General features: G+C 37.2%; 1 protein-coding gene across 3 annotated transcripts in view; it reads left to right on the forward strand.

Moving 5' to 3' along the window:
* The window catches only part of med1 (mediator complex subunit 1), a 91,909-nt gene that overhangs the window by 14,683 nt on the left and 55,778 nt on the right, over positions 1 to 21,448 (forward strand). For 2 of the 3 annotated variants that reach the window (XM_016254270.1, XM_016254271.1), the window contains exons 2-3: positions 15,051 to 15,157; positions 15,280 to 15,358. The exons of the other annotated variant lie outside the window; for it this stretch is intronic. In XM_016254270.1, coding sequence (XP_016109756.1) covers positions 15,051 to 15,157; positions 15,280 to 15,358 — 186 coding nt within the window. The remainder of the gene's footprint in view (positions 1 to 15,050; positions 15,158 to 15,279; positions 15,359 to 21,448) is intronic. 3 annotated transcript variants of the gene reach the window in all.

Consider the following 21,448-nt stretch of genomic DNA (forward strand, 5'->3'; position numbering starts at 1 on the left):
TTTTATTACTAAATTTGGTAATGGGAGAGTAAAAATATTTTTAAAACGTACACCGTTCAAACTAGGCTGCTTATGTTGAAGTGTTGGGGATGTGGCTTTTAATGATGAGACATTTTTTGTAATCAGGCTCTCAAAAAATATATAACAATTTGGATATAGATTTATCGGCCAACATATCGGTTATCGGCTTTCAAAAATAAAGAATAATCGGTTATCGGTATCGGCCAAAATTTTCATATCGGTGCATCCCTAATATATATATATATATATTATATATATATATATATAATTTTGTTTTTTGATAGAATTTCATGATACTAATGAATATTTATGCAATAATTGATAATTTTTTCCCATCAAAAAAAAAATAAATAAAAAATTTATATTATTTTTACATTTCAATTAAGGAAATATTTCATGTTAAAATAGGGACAATGCCTGTAAAATCCCATTTTTGATGGCAAATTAGTGTCATCTGGTGGGAGTAAAATAAAAAAACGTCTGCAATATCATGGCCTAGCCACTAGATTCCTATATAGCTCTATATAAAAGGCTTATAGTTGTTTTTAGACATAAATACTTATTTTTATTAAAGGGGTCATATGATGTTGCTAAAAAGATCATTATTTGGTGTAAGGAAATGTGTTTATGCGGTTTAAGGTTAAAAAAACGAATTATTTTCCATATACTGTACATTATTGTTTCCCCTCTATGCCCCGCCTTTCTGAAACGTGTCGATTTTTACAAAGCTCATCGGTCTGAAAAGCGAGGTGTGCTCTGATTGGCCAGCTATCCAGTGCATTGTGATTGGCCGAATACCTCAAGCGTGTGATGGAAATGTTACGCCCCTTACCATATTGTGATGCCGTGCCCTGGTGCGACGATGCAAAACCAATAAAACCCATTATAAACGAGGCATTTGTTGCATCCATTGGGAACATAATTTAGGATTATAATGACTTGTACTGTCTTTTTACGCATTGCGTTGTGCCGCATAAACATAAAACCATGTCTGCATTTGTGATCAGAGAAATGACAAACAACAAGCGCTACTCTACATTGCTTAAAACTCACGTTTGAATCATCAGTGGCAAATTCTTTAAATATGAAAACGTACTTGCAGTCTGTGTGTCAGAACAGCCGGCATTGTAGTCTACTCTCCCAGGATCAGGAAACAGTCATCCATAAAATGCGCTTCACACATCTGAATATTTGGGTTGAACTGTTCTGGAACAGTGTTTTAAATACAACTTAACCACTGATTTTTAGTCGTGTCCTCTCTTGGAAGGCCAAACAAAGTATTTTCACTTTTGCAACGAAACACACAGCGTCTTCACAAAATAACAGTGGCAGCAACAATAAAGTTACGCCTTCTTTCTTTGCGTGAACATTTGGGCGGCGTTATGCAAATCTTCCCACATCGTGATTTAGACATGTGGGGGCATGTTTAAACGAGGCATTTTAGGAGGGCATGGACCAGTCTTAACTTTTATAAAGAATATCTCTTTAGGATTGAGACTTTAATCTTTGCAACTTTAGGGATCTTATCTATTCACGAACAGCTTGTAACACTCCAAAGAGAAAACTTGAAATCGCATCATATGACCCCTTTAAGTTGTGGATTTGGATATATATATTTAGACATTCTTAAAGAACAACTTTTTGTAAAGGTTTATATATATATTTTTAAATGTTGGTTTGAAATGTCATTTGCATTAATTTTACTACAGTCAAACCTGAACACAGAAAAAGACATTTTGTTGCACATATCAAATTTCAACAAAAATGAACAGGAATGCTTTATCAGAGGTTAATCAATCTGATTTCAACCTATTATTTGAGTCTTCTGGCTCAATTTTGCCATATTGTTACGATAAGTGACGATAAGTGTAAGTGACGATATCGATTCTAAAATCCCATGAATGGATTAGTCTTGCCTGTTTTCAGTTAATGGACGAAACGTTGAAGGGCACTTCCTATCCAATATATCGCAATAAGCATTGTGCTTTGGTACTTTTTATATGAAACAAAGTTTCATATTTCAAATTCTTTTCATTGTATTGCTGTATTTAAACAATATATGCCATTTTGGCATTGTTTAATGTGGAGTGACAGATCGCTGTAGGGCCTCAATCAACAGATGCGGCAGTGCGAGGCGCACGTGAACTAATCATCTCCTCCACATTAATACCAGCTTCAGCACAAAATAAACATGACTAAACGTCCTAAGGTTAGTTAAAAGAAAGAGTATAACTTTACAAGCCGTATCCTGTCTCATGTAATCGCTCAATCAGTGTTTCAGCCCCGCAAAGACATCAATATAACGGCTTGTAAACAGTGTCACGTAACGTCACATTTAACGTTACCTCAGAAAAAAACATATTTGGTGACCATAAACTCATTAGTCAGATAGAAAAATTAACTGTAGAGAGGGGCATTTTGCTAAATATATGCACCATATAACATATTCATTATAAATTTTACTGTTCTTCAATGTTTAATTTGATTGAATAAATCCATCAAGTTTTTATGACAGTCACCATTGTTTATATATATATATATATATATATATATAAACGGATTGAAGTAGAAATATTATGTAATTGTAACTTTATTATTTTAAAAACTTAAGTGTAATTTTAACAGATCAATCAATTTTAACCTTCAATATTATAGAAGCTAATGTAGTACCAACTGACTCATGTATATTTTACAGCATTAGTTGAGTTTTTTTTTCCTTGAGAATATTTGCCGTGTACTGTACCTGATATATATACAAAAATAATTGATATTGAATCGAATTGGTACCATTCCGATGAAGTAGCAATTTTTAAAATTTCGAAACATTTTTTATTTCCGGTCTAAAATGACTGAACAACACCAGGGGCTTGTACCATGATGGTGGCTGAACAAACTCAGGGTTACAGGATTTGTTTTGAGTTGACAAAACCAAACCAGTCCAATCCGACTTTGTTGGTACCACTACCATGACGCTGATCATCAACTTTCTCTGTCAAATTTGATCCTGAGTTTATGAAGCATGTGCACATAAAAGTGTGACATCAGTAACGAGCAGCCAATCACATGCCGTGAAACTGTTGACAAAACCAGACCAGTCCAATCCTGCTTTGTAGGTACCACTACCATGACGCTGATCTAGGGGTCGACCAATTATCGGCGTCGATATTAAGCATTTTTATGATTATCGGTCATTTTCAAAACCGATTCGCCGATAAAATGACTTAATTTTGAAACGCGCTATTTGGCTCTGATGCAGCCTGTCAGAACTCAGCACTCTGTAGCCTAAAGCAGTCTCCGCCTGCCGCTCATCTGATTTGTTGGGAGTCATGAGTCTGACCAATCAATGCGGAATTCACTCTCACTCCGAAAGCGCTTGCTAACTGCAGCTGCTTCAGTGATCACGCATCAGTTGTCTCTCAAAGGTAAGGCAGCAGCAGACGTTGCTTAAGTTGCAATAAATCACAATCCACTAACGTTACACTAAAGTTGCAAAACACCTCAGTATTATCTATTATTTCCGCGATGCAGAAAATGTGGACGGAATCGCGGAATCCAGTCATATAAATGGAATTTACTGTATGACGCGGAATGTCACGGAATTTGTCAAAGTTTGGATGACTTAATCAAAAGTAGGTCAGTACACGTATAGAGTCGCAATATGAACTAGTATATGTGTATATTCAGCCGCAAAAATACTGTTTAAAAATGGATCCAGTAGGGCTGGACAATAATTCAATATCAATATGTATCGCGATATAATTTTTTTCAATAACGGTGATATGATTTTTAAACACATTTCCGATATTTCGATATACATTACCAGTGTTTCCCATACATTGATTTATTTGTGGCATTTGACTTCGTTGAATAAACATGAGCACTGCACGTTTCAAAATCAAAACGCGTCGCGGGTGTTTTATATGAATGTATCTCTGAAGGGAACCGACTGTCTTCAGAAAAGTTTAGATGGCATTTTTATCTGATAAAGTAGGGTTCATGAGCAGAGCTGCTTTGTTTACATCTATTACTGGAGAAACCGTTAGTTCCACCGCTCTCACAGCGCCTCCTGCTGGCAGACAGTCAGTTTACATTTTCAATAATAAACCCGTCTCCAGCAACATGCTTTTGTTGTTGCTCTATTTTTGTTTTCTGAAGCAACTCGGAGCATGTTTCATAATCGTTTACCTGGTTAATGCGCGTTTCAATCTATAAGAATAATCAGCCTACACGACCAGTCAAAGGTTTTTCAACTGCAAGATTTTTAATGTTTCTTAAAGAATTATCTTCTGCTCACCAAGCCTGCATTTATTTGATCCAAAATGCACCAAAAGCAGTAACATTTTGAAATATTTTTACTATTTAAAATAACTGCTTTCTATTTGACTATATTTTAAAATGTAATTTATTCATGTGGTCAAAGCTAAATTTTCAGAATCATTAGGCCTACTCCAGTCTTCAGTGTCACATGATCCTTCAGCAATCATTTTAATATGCTGATTTGCTGATTATCAATATTTAAAACAGTTGAGTACATTTTTTCAGGATTCTTTGGTGAATAGAAAGATCCAAAGATCAGCATTTATCTGAAATAAAAAGCTTTTGTAACATTATTTCCATTCAAATGCTCTTTTTAAAATTTATATTATAGAAATTATTACTTTCATTTACAGGGTGTCCGCGAGTCCTTAAAAAGTCTTAATGTCTTAAATAACGTTTTCCTAATATAAGGCCTTAAAAAGTCTTAAAATGTCTTGAATTCGGATTCGATGGGTCTTAATTATTTTTGGTCTCATTACCGCTAAAATGTCTTAAGTCTGACGGACCTAATGACTTTACAATCATTGGACAGACCGAAGATTTTTTCTTCCCCGCGGTAAGTAAGTTAGCAGAATACAGAATAAAAGCTCACGCTGAGGCTCACTCTGTTTGTCTCGTCTATAGTTTATTTATAACATGATACAGTTAAATAACACCATGACAAGTGAGCTATTTTACTCAATATTCTCACGACGCAAAAAAACAAACATTCAAAACACCTACAGAGTGCACGCTTTTCGTGAAGTCTAGTGCGCATTTGCAGTGCGCTCTGCCTGATCACTGCATGATTCAGTCTATTAAAATACATTCAGAATGATCACAAATTCAAGACACGGGGGCAGAAAATGTGTGTATTTATACTCAAGTTCACACGGAAGAGTGCCTTTTTTTCTCCGAAAATTACCAGATACAAATGTGATATTGATTTTTTTACAACAGTTCAATAAACTAGAAGTTTTATTAAGAGACTTGCGTTTTAGACACCATATTGCCTGTTTTTGCACTAACAAAAATAATTCCAAATAAAGCCACAGCGCTGTTTTGTGTCTGAGCAACATGATGGCGTTTTGTTCCTGAATGAATCAACTGTTTAAAGGATTCGGTTCAGTCGCAATGACTCACTTAACAGTGACTTACTGCCACCTACTGGCGGTTTTAGTTTCACATTTAAAGTATCTTTTCATTTTTTAAATTATTTCAAATATCAGTATTCAATGTTTTATGTTTAATATATCCAAACATTATTTATGCATTTGTAACTGCAGGTTAAATGCATTCATGTCCTGCATTAAACAGTGTGTAAACACATCTAAATGCCAATTCAGGTGCATCATTCACAGTCGGGTTATTAGCAGAGAACACAGAGCAGGTCTTGAATTTCGGCGAGGGATTATGGCTATTAATAATAATAATTCTACTCATTCCAGCAGGTTCCTCGTTTATCATTTGCACGTACTTTTGAGTCTTGAGAACTCACTCACGCACTTTCATTTTCTGTGTGCCCACAGATCGCGATAAGGAGAGTGACAGGTTTTAATAATTATTAAAGGAGTTTGCAAATGTGATATTGATTTAATACAACAGTTCAATAAACAAGTACTGCCTGATTTTGCTCTATTTCATCAACGAAAATAGTTCCAAATATAGTAACAGCTGAGCCACTGCTTATCTCTAAAAGCAAACACAGCAGTGTTTCATTCATGAATGAGTGCGATTTTGAACGAATCTAGTGAGTCTGTGATTCATGATTACCCATTCATAAAGACTTGTGGTCACTTGCGCCATTCTTGAATGATTCAGCCGTTCAAACGAATCAATTGAATGAATGATTCAGTGCTAAAATCATTGACGTGCCGCCACCTGCTGGTGGTTTCAGTTTCATTTTTAGGTATAATTTCAGTTATTTAAATAATTTTATATTTCTGTATTCAAAATTTTATATTTAAAACATTAATCTCCACATGAATTTATGAATTTAATTACCTCTGAGCCTCATTAAATGTCTGAAAACTTACCTACAAGCCACTTTTGTGTTCTTCTGTGCACCCTCTGTAGTACAAATAGATTTTTTATTAATACTAATTTCATATGATTGGTAACTTATTTGTCTTATTCTATAAAAACACTGCTCTTAAACTGGGTGTGTGACAGGTATGGCTGTGGAATGGAGTTTGGCCGAGGGTTTTTTTTTGCTTTAACTCCTGACTACTCTACTACAACAATTATTACAACGTTTGTTTAAAAGAATAATCTAACCCGTGGCTGACTCTGAACTTTTATAAAGAATATCTTTTTGGATTTGAGACTTCAGTCTTTGCAACTTTACAGATCTTCTTTATGCACCAAGAGCTTGTAACACTCCAAAGAGAAAGGAAAAATTGAAATCGCATCATATGACCCCTTTAAGGTAAATTTCGGATTTCTGCTTACTAAATGATTTGTATATATGCTTGCCTATCTACACGGCCTGAAATTTGGTGTGAGGTTGCGGGTATTGCACCACGTTCGGTAAATTCCCACTCACTTATGAGACGCGCAATCTGTGCTGCCTCTCTCTCTCTCTCGAATGCGTTCTGCAGCAGTCACTTGGATAAGTCGTTGTTGAACTTGTTGACTTTTGATGAGTTTGAGCGCTTGATGCGCGCTGTGAAAAAGTGTGTTGGAAACACTGTTGGAAACAAATTGAGGACCAATCTGCACCTTATTGATAACCCGTGGCATTAATATACTGCATCTGTGCCAGCGCGTGATGTAATAAAACTGCAGCTTTTTTTATCCATTTTATACAATCCGCCTTTATTTAGCAAGTGCACTTGCGCATAAACAATTTTCAAGTTCAACACTTTTTGTTCCGTTCAGTTGTGGATGCTGCTGATTCACCGAGACCGCCGCAGCTCAGCAAAGAGACATGAGTGTGTGTGTGTGTGTGTTTTCCTTTGAAAAAGTTTCCCCAGAAATACTTTGCTATTTAATTTTCCTTACAAATTGTATTATCCGCATAACAATTCGAGTAAATGTGTAAAAGGTATGGCATGATGCCATCCTTCTAGAAGTGCATTTATGTTAAAATTGTAACATAAATGATCAAGTTTAGTTATTCTTATTTCTTTATTGCAAAACGCTAAAACTGGCACCGTTTTGGAGAGAAATGGGCTCTTATTTTAACCCATATCATGGTGTGTGATGCTGAACTATGAGTTTCTAATGGTGTTTGTATTTGCACTGTTCTAAACATTAATATTTTATGTGCAACAACAGCATGCTGTCTCAGTAGCCTTACACATTATTTTAAATAAATGTTTTCAAACTTTATGATTTAAATGGGGATGATTGTATTGAGAATAACTTTCATCTTTTCTTAAACTGAATACTGTTTCCGTGATGTTTTAATGTATTTTAAAGAGTTGGCAGTCAAAATTAAAACTGCTGGATGATGGATATTCTTTGACAAACAAGAAAATGTGAATTACAGAATGTACAACGTTTTTAAAATATGTAAATTGCGGTGTACAGCGTTTATTATGAGGGGGTAGAATCCACAGCGCAGTACTCAATACTCATGAGTACTTTTAAATAGGCTACTCTTTTACTCTTACTCAAGTAGTTTTTTGGACAAGTACTTTTACTCTACTCGCACTAGATTTTTTGGAAGGTAATGGTACTTTTACTTTTACTTGAGTATATTTTTTCAGTACTCTTTCCACCACTGCCGACACTCCGATTCGGCTCGCGCATGCTCCTCTCCTCTGCCAGAAGGTTTTGATCAGAGTAATCAGTGCGAGAGACTCGAGAATGGAGGAGCAGAGAGACAAAACTACTGATCTGTTCAGGACTTCAAGCGCAGGTCAGTTTCATCTGTAAATAGACTACTGTAGTTTTGTCTTTGTTTACTTAGCTAGTTAAGCAGGGCCTGAAGTTCTAGGGATTGCGGGTATTGCGCATAATTCTACACATTCCTGCAGGTATCGCGTTTATAATGTTGAAACTTCTTGTTAACATTTATGCACTGTAGCATGAAGGTTGAATCCAAACCAATTATCTGTGGGTATTGCGCATAATTCTACACATTCCTGCAGGTTTCGCATTCATAATGCGGAAACTTCTTGCTAACATTTATGCACTATAGCATGAAGGTTGAATCCAAACCGATTATCAGAGCAGTTCAGTCATTTTAAAACTTTTTGTGAGATGTAATTTCACCAACGGTGTGAGTCACGCGTGTTTTAGTGTCACGCGGGTAACGGGACATCACGTCATATAAATAACTTAATACAAAAGAACTTACATTTCAAATTTTGTTAGAAAATGAATGTATCCAGGCTGAACAACTGCCATGCAAAACAGAGCAGGACTGGGACAAAAATTCACTCATCCAGGCCGTCCCATACACCGACAACAAATTCTGAAACCATGGATAACACTATTTTTTGTATGGGGAGAGAGAGAGAGAGAGAGAATACTTAAACTAATAACAAAATGGTAGCTGATTCAGAAGCGCCAGATTGTCATTGCAAAGTCAGAATTACCTCCTCTCCTAGGTTCACGAAACGGTCGTCCATAAAATGCATTGCTGTTCTGTTGTAAGTAATCTTAAAGATTCCTAAATGCATCTACTTTCGGAAGGCCAAATAAAGTGCTTTTGCTTTCGCCTAGAAACACACAGCGTCTCCCTGACATGCTGCTTCAACACTAACTGCGGTTACTGAAACCACGCCTTCTTTCTTTGCGTGCACATTTGGGCGCATTATGCAAATATTTCCACATAGTGAGGTAGATATGTGGGGGCGTGTTAGAACGAGCCGTTTTAGGGGGGCGTGGCAGAGTCTTAACTTTGATAAAGAATATCTCTTTGGTTTTGAGACTTTAGTCTTTGCAACTTCAGGGATCTTATCAATGCACAATCAGCCAGTGGCGGCTCATGGGTTTTAAAATAGAGGAGGCACACTAATTGTATTGGTCTGGGATCCCTGCCGATTATTATTATTATTTGCTTAACTACTTTAAAATGGCTTTTTGGTTGCTTTTAGTCAGAAAACGACATACAGCAAAATAATATAATTTCACTTACCTGGCCTATCACTTGAAGCAAACATCCATCCCTTCTTAAAAGTCTGTGTTAAAAGAGAGCTGCTTGTTGCGCCATTTAATTAAGCCGACTGCTGTAACGTTAGCCTATATCCAGCTTAGGCTGTTTTCCCTAAATTTGTATATATGTTTGAATGACAGTTCAAATATTCAATATCACGACTCATCATAAGTAGGCTACTTGGTACATTATCAGCGCAGCGGGAGACGTTCAAACTAATATCATGTAATTTACGTCTCTATGATGATTGGTTGATATCAGAAGGGAGGCTAGCCTCCCTTGCAAGTTTTCTTTTCTCAACACTCCTCAGCGCTGAAAGTGAACACTCGATGCTGATTGGCTAATTTTTTTTACCAACGGAGGCACGAGAGCTCCGTGCTCCCCTGGCCTCCCCCTCCCCTTCTCTATCACCTAGCGGTTGCAATTACATCAGCAGATTCGGCACATTCGCGATAGAAAAGCGGCGCTTTCACGTTATGGTATTACAACTGTGAAATTACAAACAAAAAATACACATTCTGAGACATGAACTGAAATGAGTTGTGCATTTTATTAACATTTAAATCGTCCTCTTCGCATTTTCACCTCATAATTATGGGGAGGCTGTGCCTCCCCTGCCTCCCCCGACGAGCCGCCACTGCAATCAGCTTGTAAAACCAAAGAGAAAGGAAAACTTGAAATCGCATCATATGACCCCTTTAATGAACTAAGAATGAACAATAGTTCTTCAGCATTTACTAGTCATAGTTCATGTTAATTTCAGCATTTACTAATGCATGATTTAAATCAACAGTTGCGCTTGTTAACAGTTAATGCACTCTGAATTAACATGAACTAACAGTGATTAACTGTATTCTCATTAACTAACATTTAGAAAGATTAATAAATACTGTAATTTGTTCGTTCATGATCGTTAATACATGAACTAATGGAACCTTATTGAAAAGTGTTAACTTAATATTAAATATCAATATATTATTTTTTATTCACTTCTATGTAACAGAATCAGATATAAGTTGTTGTTGTTTTGTTTTTTTGACTAATTATCCAAATAATGTATAGTCCTACAAAGCTATTATTATCAGAGCAGAGCAGAGCATAGAGTCACTGAAGGTAGCATTATTTTACCAGCGTTGCCCAGTACAGCTGAACTAGCCTACAGCATGTTACAGCACAGTAGCGCTACTGCAAACCGGAACAAGTATACTTCATAGAAATTTCCTGTCAGCGTGTTATTTGAGCGGACTTTGCTTTTCATGAGCATGAGCGGTACACGAGCGGGAACGCACATTCATAGATCGGAATATTGAGCCGCGCAGTGACGAGGAGAGTGAAACATGCTCACTGAACACGCGGGGCGCGACGCGATGCGCCATATACTGTATATTATTATTATTATATGTAGCCTATATTTTCGGTGCATCCCTACTTACATCCCCTTCTTGTTTACATATCCGAAGTAAGTCCATACATCCGATTTAAACGCGGACGGGGCTTTCCTGATAACTTTCCGCGATGCCGCCCTCTTTATTTTACTAACTTACTGCATGCTGAAGGTGACCCAGCTGACCTCACCAGAAAAAAACTCCGCACCACCATCAAGTGGATTTGAAAGAAATTGATTTTATTATTCTACCAAATAGTATAATAAAAGATCAATACTTGGCGTTCGTGTATCGATACAGTATTGCCGCAGAAAATATCGCGATACTATGCTGTATCGATTTTTTCCCCCACCCCTAATACTGTTGTGAATAATTAAGCGAAGCGTCTTCTCATAGGATAAGAACACCCAGTCTCATGAATAATTATGAGACGCCAATGCATCATGGAATTAAAAGTCCTTTGCCACGTCAGTCTCATGAATAATTATGAGACGCCAATGCATCATGGAATTAAAAGTCCTTTGCCACGTCACAAACTGTGACATCATTATGATGTAGATTTTAAACCCGGAAGGCGAAAATAGTGCAAGAGCACTTTTCTGAATATTTGAATTCATACTGGCATTCTTTACAGATTAGATGGGTTTTGTCAGTCTGCCCAAACTTTTTGTTCTAAACCTAAAATTCTTCCATTAGTGCTGTTAGCACACACTCACAATAAATAAACAATATGAGGGCTTTGCCACCTCTTTTTCAGAACACCACTACACATCACAGGTTTTTATCTGTGTTAAGCATTGTTAATTTGTAATTGGGTTGATTAAAACAATTTTTATTTGTTATTCAACAAATATTGACACCCGGACCCTTTTTCATTTGTGATTGGGTTGATTAAAACAATTTTTATTTTTTATTGTTTGATTGATGTTAAGGACACAGACAGCAGCAGGTGTATTAGGGATCCAGTATTTAATTTTGATGCAAATTTGATTTTATTCCCACCTATTTACGTAAGACGCAACCCGACTATATTTCCAAGACAGGAATTTTGACATAACTTTGTGTACATTTGACTGATGAGCACAAAAAAATACCAAAATTCCTAAATTCTGTACTCTGGCGTTATATAGTCTCAGCCTCAGACGTCACACCCACGGACCGTTGGCTGAACGTCTGATGCATACAGCACACAAAATTGGAAACACTTCGGGAGTTTCGAAGTCGTCATTGGATTGGTTGAATTGACCATATGCATGATTACGTCCTGGTTTTAGATAAGCCAGCTCAGTCATTTCCGGTTAACTACTGTGCCTTAAGGGAGTGCCCTTTGCTCGGTTTCTCTACATAATCCATTCACAATTTGGAGAAAAGTTTTGTTTGTCTAGGAGAACCAAATGTCCACATATACCGTTTCAGGAATGACACAATGAAACACAATGTTAAATTTACGCCAGTGAATCCGTTAAATCATGCTGCGAGTCATTGCTATGATTGACAGTGGTAACGGAATGAATCATCTGACCAGCCGATGTCAAAATAGAGCTGTGCATTAAGTGATTGAGACTAAATTCAGACTAACAAAACTACAGCAGCAAAAAGTCTGTGTTGGATAAAACTTAAACAATGTAGTTAAATTATTAAATTTAAACATTTCAGAATATTGAATGCACTATTTAATTCTTATACTTATTTAATTTGTATTTAACTATGTAGGTATTTAAATAATTCAGCATTATAGGCTGTTGTCTGGCCTTATTTATTTTTTTAATGACAAGTGACTTCTTGCACTTAAAGTACTAAAGTGCGATAAAGTACTAAAATATGTTGTAATATTTATTTTATTATAAATCAAAAAGCAAGACATGAAAAAAACAGGCAGCTGAAATGGCAGCTGCAGCCAATGAGCCCAAGAGCTAAGTGATTAGGCTATATTTCATTTAATTTTTTATTAAGTTAATTTAGGAAAACATTTGTAGCATTTTTTTGTTCGTTAAATACGTTTTTGTTTTTTAAAGTAACGACCAAGCGGCCAGCGGCAGACAGTGAGCTGATCATACATAGCCTGTTATAGGTCATATACCATAGCATGTTTGATCAGTTTAGCCTTCTCAAATCATCACGACTTGCCTAAAATAAAATCTATAGATATAAACAGTTGAATTAGCAATGTTTAAACGTTAAACCTAGATAAATGTGTGCTGTTAGATGCATATCCAATAGTTTGTGCGGAGAGTGGAAGCTAAAGCGCACTTTGAAGGACATGAAGTCGCCAGCGAGATCACTTGCATTTTTTTCAGGGGAAACCACTTTAAATAGCCTGTGTGTCATTTTTGCTCATAAAGAGTCATACATGATTCGGAACTGCAAAGTGTCTACTTTTTTTGTGTGCACTCACAATATCAACAAAACGTTGTGCTTTTATACTGCCGTTTCGGTCTTGAAAAGGAGCGCTTCACAAAAATGACTCAGCGAATACATGCCTCACAGACATGATTAATATATCTATAGAAAGCTTTAAATTACTACTTTACGAAGCCGGTGCTTTCCGGCAAGCTTAAGCCTGCATTTGAACGCAGAACTCTTCAGCTGCGCTGACGGCACGCTCGCTGCTGCAGCTGCGGGACACAACACCGTAGAGCCGCTCTTGACAGTCGGTCTCGTGTTGTTTCCACCAGCGCGGCAATTTTTTCATCACTAATTGATGGATGTCTAAGATATTAAAATAAGGAGAAGTCTAAAACATGAATGAAAAGTGAACCTTTAATAAAGTGAATATTACTGATGAGAAATAATAAAGGCTTTAAAATTGTCTAAGATTTTAAAAATGTATTCATGGCTATGAAGGTAAGATATTGATTATCGAGAATACCATTATGATGTCATTTAAGAGATTAGTATGGAAGTTCTTAAAATCCATGCATGATTTTTTTTTTCCCTTCTTGTTTTCTCGTTATAACGACATAACGAGAGTTGTTTTCTCGTTATATCGACATAATAACTGCCTAGCATTTATTATTATGATGTTGAAAACAGCCGAGTAGATTTTTTTCAAGTTTCTTTGATGAATAGAAAGTTCAGAAGGACAGCACGAAAATGCGAACTGATTGTCTGCCAGCAGGAGGTGCTGTGAGAGCGGTGGAACTAGCGGTTTCTCCAGTAATGGCTGTAAACAAAGCAGCTACGCTCATGAACGGTACTTTATCAGATAAAAATGCCATCTAAACTATTCTGAAGACAGTCGGTTCCCTTCAGAGATACATTCATATAAAACACCCGCGAAGCGTTTTGATTTTAAAACGTGCAGCGCTCATGTTTATTCAACGAAGTCAAATGGCACAAATAAATCAATGTATGGGAAACACTGGTAATGTATATCGAAATATCAGAAATGTTTAAAAATCATATCACCGTTATTGAAAAAAATTATATCGCGATACATATTGATATTGAATTATTGTCCAGCCCTAGGTTGCAATAGTGTTTATTTGTCAGCATTTAAATGTACAGGTACGTGTCTGGGTAGCCTACTTTTCTGGGATTACCAGACTCTGTATATAAATGTATATGTTCTTTAATAACATAAAACAGTATGTTAATTCCGCTATCATTATTTATGGTGTTGCAATTATTTTGTTTCTCAGTTTCTGTTATGAATGAGGCAGGAGAGCTTTCTGTGAGAGTCTCTTGCACATATAATAAAATGAGCTTCACCGGAAGATTGTGAGCTGGCTTATCTTTATCCGGAAGTTCTAAATAGCGCTCTGTGCATATGGTCAATTATACAGGATTTCCATGAGACGTGCGTGTCGCGTTCTGTAACGTTCCATCTGGAAACAAATATGCTGTGATGCCAAACCCCTTCATGTTAGAAGAAAGCCGATGTGTTTACAACTGTGACAATGAGCGCTTATCAGGATCAACTAAACACTGGATTTTCAAAAGTATGTGAAATATTTAAAGTTTGCGGCATAGAATCTTTAAAATACGTCCAAGAGTTTTACACACTGGTCTGTTATTGTGGGGACATTTCCACACCCCTAAACATGACGCGGCACAAAACAATCGACCAAGGTTCCCAGACCTTCTGCCGTCAGTCTGAAAAATAAAAAAAAAAACGTCTGTCAGAGCAGCATCTGAGAATTAAGTTCTCTTTCATGTTTTATTGTGCTTCAATTATTTAAAATGTTCCCTCATTAAAGAAATTATATTTTTATCACCATTTTGTTTGCACTTGTTTACAGAGTCAGAGAAACACAGTCGTATGACAGCCCTGTTGGAAAGGCTCCATGGCAAACACAACTCTTCCCGGTCTTGGCAGGAGACCAGCAAAGTGGTGCGGCAGGCTATGGCAAGTCCCTCTGATAAGAAGAGTTTTTTTTAAAGAAACACAGCATAGATCTCTATATAGTTTTTGTATATGTTGATCTTTTTGTTATTATTATTATAATTTTTTTTTTATTGGCTGTTCAGGAAAAGCGTGGGGTCATTAATACAGCTGGACACCAACTGCTGCTCAACTGTTTAGAGACACTCCAGAGGGCACTAAAAGGTGAATTTTAATCAATACAGTTTGCGCTAAGATACAGTGCTGTGATAAGCATTTTAATATTTTTTTCCATCCTTTTTTAATTCTATCTTTATATTTATGTATTTATTTTGAATAGGTTTAAAACTTCTTGGTTACTTTTGTAACCTCTGCTCCTTGATTTAGTGACACTAGGGGTCACACTTGGGCCCAATCCCAAAACTGACATGTGTGTGTCTGTCTCCCGAACAACACTAGGTAGATTGTTCCTGAGTTTGGCGCTAAATTGGAAAAGGATCTGCCGCCCGCAGTTGATTTTGATATTCTAGGTATTATCAAATGGCCAGAGTTTTGAGATTGCGGCGGGCGTGAAGGACTATAATGCGATATTAGCTCGCTCAATTACTGAGGAGCTAAACCATTCAGGGCTTTATAAGTAATTAGCAAGATTTTAAAATGTATTCGTTGTTCAACAGGGAGCCAGTGCAGAGTTGACAGAACCGGGCTAATATGGTCGTACTTCCTGGTTTTAGTAAGAACTCTAGCTGCTGCATTTTGGACCAGTTTGAGTTTGTTTATTAAGCGCCCAGAGCAACCACCCAATAACGCATTACAATAATCTTAACCTTGAGGTCATTAACGCATGAATTAACATTTCTGCATTTGACATTGAGAGCATAGATAGTAATGTAGATATATTTTTAAGATGGAAAAATGCAGTTTTACAAATGCTAGAAACATGGTTTTCAAAGGAAAGATTGCTATCAAATAGCACACCTAGTATTCCTAACTGATGACGAGGAATTAACAGAGGAGCCATCAAGTGTTAGACAGTGTTTTAGGTTATTACGTGCGGAGGTTTTTGGTCCAATAATTAACACCTCTGTTTTTTCAGAATTTAGCAGTAGGAAATTACTGGTCATCCAGTTTTTTGCTGGATGCATTCCGTTAGTTTTGCAAATTTGTATGTTTCATTGGGCCGAAAAGAAATATAGAGCTGAGTATCATCAGCATAACAGTGAAAGCTAACACCATGTTTCTTGATGATATCCCCCAAGGGTAACATGCAAAGTGTGAAAAGCAATGGTCCTAGTACTGAGCCTTGTGGCACTCCATACTTAGGGATGCTCCGATCAATCGGCCGGAGATCGGTATTCGCCGATAATCACATTTTATGACTCGATCGATACTCACTACACTTGGTCGATCTCACGAACCGATCGCAATTTGATGGCGTCAACACATGAGGACGTACATGATGCGTGGGGACATAAATGATTTGGCGCCGCAGTCATGTCATCGCCGGTGTGGAAATGCTATGACGTTTCAAGAGACAATTAAAAATGTGCTGTTTTGCATGATGATATGATAAATGGATCGTTCATTTTTAACAGCAGATTCAGTGATGTTAGAGCTGATCTAGGGCTGGGTGATATGTCAAAAATATCTTATCGATAATCGCCTTAAAAATATATATCGTGATAATCCGATAATATCGTCTACCCAAGCCCCACCTCCACCACGCCCCGCCCCCACCGAGACAACATTGCTGACATGCACCATAAACACACACCATGTTCAGTTTGGTCTTAATTATTGCCACATTAAAGTTTGGTTTTACTTTTCTTAGTTTGTGCTTAAACTAATGGAAAACATTAGCTTTGCTGTTATGTTGGTGTTGCTAATAATTTCCACTCTGTTCTTATTAGGGTTGCTCCGATTGATCGGCTACCGATCACTATCGGCCGATAATCACGTTGGGATGTTTGATTGGTGGTCTCTAAAAAGGCCAATCTCAAAAAACGATCTCAAGCTGATGAGAAGCTCAAGCCTGCTGTGAGAGGTTTCTCAGTCTCTGTCCAGCGCGAGTGAAATAATTATAATGCTGAAGGTGAGGTACTCACCTTCGTATTCTTCATTAAATAACTTATAAAGTAATTTGAAAATCTTGTGTGAGACGTAATTTCACAAACCGCGTGAGTGAATCACTGCGCGCGCTCTCTCTTTCTCTCTCAAAATACGCAAATGGCTTCAAATCACCACATCGCGTCTGTCTATAAGCGAGCTGCACACTGCACAGTTGACACACGAATTGTCACTTGCACAATCGAGGCAGTGTCACATCGTCACTAAAGTTTATAAATTGCATTACTTTTTAATTCTTGGCAGTGTTTAACCATTCAGCGCTCACACGCTCTTCTGGAGACCGTGAACTCATGCACACACACATAACGCCAGGTTCACATTACTCCGTTTGCAGTGCTCCGTTTGCAGTGCGTATGTGGTGCGTATTTTTTCCACGTTCATGTTAACGGATTAATAAAGCGTGCACACGGTTGCTGTCCGGCAGTGCGTTCCAGGAGCGGTGCGTCTGCAGCAGTGTGAGTTTGTGATAACGTAAGAAAAGTAGTTTAAATGTTTTGCCACTTGCTTGAGCAACTTAATATATAAATCTAGAAGTAAATGCAAAAGTAAAAATCATTGAATAATGTGTTGCTTATATTTATTGTGTTTAAACATGTCTGTGAAAGATTGTACTACTGTACTGTAGGGCTGTGCAAAAAATCGAATGCAATTTTCATGCGCATCTCGTCAGTAAAGGTGCTCCTGTGATTAGTAGTAAATCTCCAGCATGTGCATTCAGATGGAGCGGCATTTACTACACAGAGCCGTAGTTCACTGACAAGCTACACAAAATCGCGTTCAAAATCGGCAATGAATCGAATCGCCTTTTTTACTGACGAGATGCACATGAAAATCGCATTTGATTTTTTGCACAGCCCTACTGTACTGTGTAAAAAAAGAAAAAAAGAATTGCAATACTGAAAAAAAATGTTCAGTGACAATGTTTGGATTTGAAATCAAAATAATGGATAAATGTTGTGTTTGTGGTAATCAGCCACGGATCAGTAGCGGACTCCTGTGTGAAAGCACAGTCCGTGCTGCTTCCCCTCTCACAAGTCACCTAAGAGGGGAATTCCCCCATTTTCAAAAATGAAATTCAGGCCCTGAATAAATGTCTAAAAATCCTGATTAGAGTATCACTATAAATAGTTATAAATGATAAAAAGAAGGCTTTAAAAAGATCGGCATCGGTGATCGTTATCGGCAGATACTGCTTTCTGCGATCGGTGATTGGCCTCAAAAATCCTGATCGGAGCACCCCTAGTTCTTATCAAATTTGTGTTTGAAATGAATTTCGTTTTGTGAGAACTGTTGAGAAAAAATAATAGAACCCAATTTTAAGTTCATCATGGTGAAGTTGGACATTCTGGCGGTGATTGTAGGAATGATAAATGCATGTTGATGTCATATAGTAATTTATTGAATAAAATATGCCTGTGTCCGATGTTTCTCTTTCTTTTTGGCATTATTCGCGTGTGTAGACACATTTCATGATGGTAAGTTTAATTTCCTTGATTATGACAATTGCAGCGTTGTTTTTAAGCTTGTAGTCAAGGTATAACGTATTTGATATTTATCATGTATGACTAAAATCATGCAGGGATTAAAAACGAATTCTGAGCAAAAACGTTAAGTTTTTTTTTTCCCCTTTCTTGTAGCCTAGTTCGGAGGTCTCATTTGGCCCGTTTTTAATGAAATAAAAAACTGCTTTATTTAGAAGCAGGGGTAATTTAAATTTCATTTTTGTATTGTAATTTTTAGAATGTTTATTTTATGAATCAAAATACAACGGCCACAATATAATATTCAGTGTTGGGTTGCCGAAACTCCGAATGCGTGCATGTTGAGGGGTGAGCTGAGATATAGGCCTAGGCTACTATAATGTCTTCATCCGTTTGCAACAAAACTTTATAGTTTTGTTGCAAATGAATTAAGAATTTATAGCGCTATATATTAGCTTAATTAAACATAATTATACTGTATACACAAAAATAGGGCACTACAGGTGCATCTCAATAAATTAGAATGTCATGGAAATGTTCATTTATTTCAGTAATTCAACTCAAATTGTGAAACTCGTGTATTAAATAAATTCAATGCACACAGACTGAAGTAGTTTAAGTCTTTGGTTCTTTTAATTGTGATGATTTTGGCTCACATTTAACAAAACCCCACCAATTCACTATCTCAACAAATTACAATACTTCATCAGACCAATAATAAAAAAACATTTTTAGTGAATTGTTGGACTTCTGGAAAGTATCTTCATTTACATGTACATGTACTCAATACTTGGTAGGGGCTCCTTTTACTTTAATTACTGCCTCAATTCGGCGTGGCATGGAGGTGATCAGTTTGTGGCACTGCTGAGGTGGTATGGAAGCCCAGGTTTCTTTGACAGTGGCCTTCAGCTCATCTGCATTTTTTGGTCTCTTGTTTCTCATTTTCCTCTTGACAATACCCCATAGATTCTCTATGGGGTTCAGGTCTGGTGAGTTTGCTGGCCAGTCAAGCACACCAACACCATGGTCATTTAACCAGCTTTTGGTGCTTTTGGCAGTGTGGGCAGGTGCCAAATCCTGCTGGAAAATGAAATCAGCATCTTCAAAAAGCTGGTCAGCAGAAGGAAGCATGAAGTGCTGCAAAATTTCTTGGTAAACGGGTGCAGTGACTTTGGTTTTCAAAAAACACAATGGACCAACACCAGCAGATGACATTGCACCCCAAATCATCACAGACTGTGAAACTTAACACTGGACTTCAAGCAACTTGGGCTATGAGCTTCTCCACCCTTCCTCCAGACTCTAGGAACTTGGTTTCCAAATTAAATTCAAAACTTGCTGAAAAGAGGACTTTGGACCCCACCGGGCAACAGTCCAGTTCTTCTCTTCTCCAGGTAAGACGCCTCTGACGTTGTCTGTGTTTCAGGAGTGACTTAACAAGAGGAATACCATAACTGTAGCCAAATTCCTTGGCACGTCTGTGTGTGGTGGCTCTTGATGCCTTGACCCCAGCCTCAGTCCATTCCTTGTGAAATTCACTCAAATTCTTGAATCGATTTTGCTTGACAATCCTCATAAGGCTGCGGTTCTCTCGGTTGGTTGTGCATCTTTTTCTTCCACACTTTTTCCTTCCACTCAACTTTCTGTTAACATGCTTGGATACAGCACTCTGTGAACAGCCAGCTTCTTTGGAAATTAATGTTTGTGACTTACCCTCCTTGTGAAGGGTGTCAATGAGCTGTCAGATCAGTCGTCTTCCCCATGATTGTGTAGCCTAGTGAACCAAACTGAGAGACCATTTTGAAGGCTCAGGAAACCTTTGCAGGTGTTTTGAGTTGATTAGCTGATTGGCATGTCACCATATTCTAATTTGTTGAGATTGGTGGGTTTTTGTTAAATGTGAGCCAAAATCATCACAATTAAAAGAACCAAAGACTTAAACTACTTCAGTCTGTGTGCACTGAATTTATTTAATACACGAGTTTCACAATTTGAGTTGAATTACTGAAATAAGCAAATTTTTCCACGTCATTCTAATTTATGGAGATGCACCTGTATATGCTCTGTATAAATAGGCTGTGAAGGAATTTGCGTATTTTAATTATAACTGTCATGTTTGTGGTTTTTCATCATTATACAGTGTTTAAATAAATATTCAGAAATGCATGCAGTGCTACAATTAGTCTTTTTTTTCTGTTTAACATTTATTAAACTGCAGATCAAAATAGAATAGGCCTATACCCTAAATAAGGATAATTTATATTGGAATGCATCTCCAAAATCACATACACATATGCATGTTGCCATTACAGTAGTAAGCGTCGAAAAAACAGGCAAATAAAATATAAACTGAGGTTACAAAAGTAATTCAGTCAAGATCTGTGAGGGATTTTCTTTTGTTCTTTGATTCCAGTAATGACTGGCGGCAGCGGCTGCTGTCAATGTACGTATCCAATACACCCTTGTTTTCTTTCTCAGCTCTTTGCGTTCACTTAAGACATAACTGATTGTATTTATGGGATATTTTGATATAATTCTGTGTGTATTTGTCCGTTCGAGTGTGTAAGAATGTGAGAAAGAGAGCTCAGTCCAGTGTTCGTGTATATAAGAGGCGGCTTTTGTGCGTGCGCAGCACAGAAAACAGCCGCGCAAGTGCAGAAGTGAGTTCTATTTCGTCTTCTTGCAGTTGAATCTTTTGAAATCACAA

The sequence above is a fragment of the Sinocyclocheilus grahami genome, unplaced genomic scaffold, assembly GCF_001515645.1.
Source record: "Sinocyclocheilus grahami isolate Dianchi unplaced genomic scaffold, SAMN03320097.WGS_v1.1 scaffold1234.1, whole genome shotgun sequence".
NCBI classification, from domain to species: domain Eukaryota; kingdom Metazoa; phylum Chordata; class Actinopteri; order Cypriniformes; family Cyprinidae; genus Sinocyclocheilus; species Sinocyclocheilus grahami.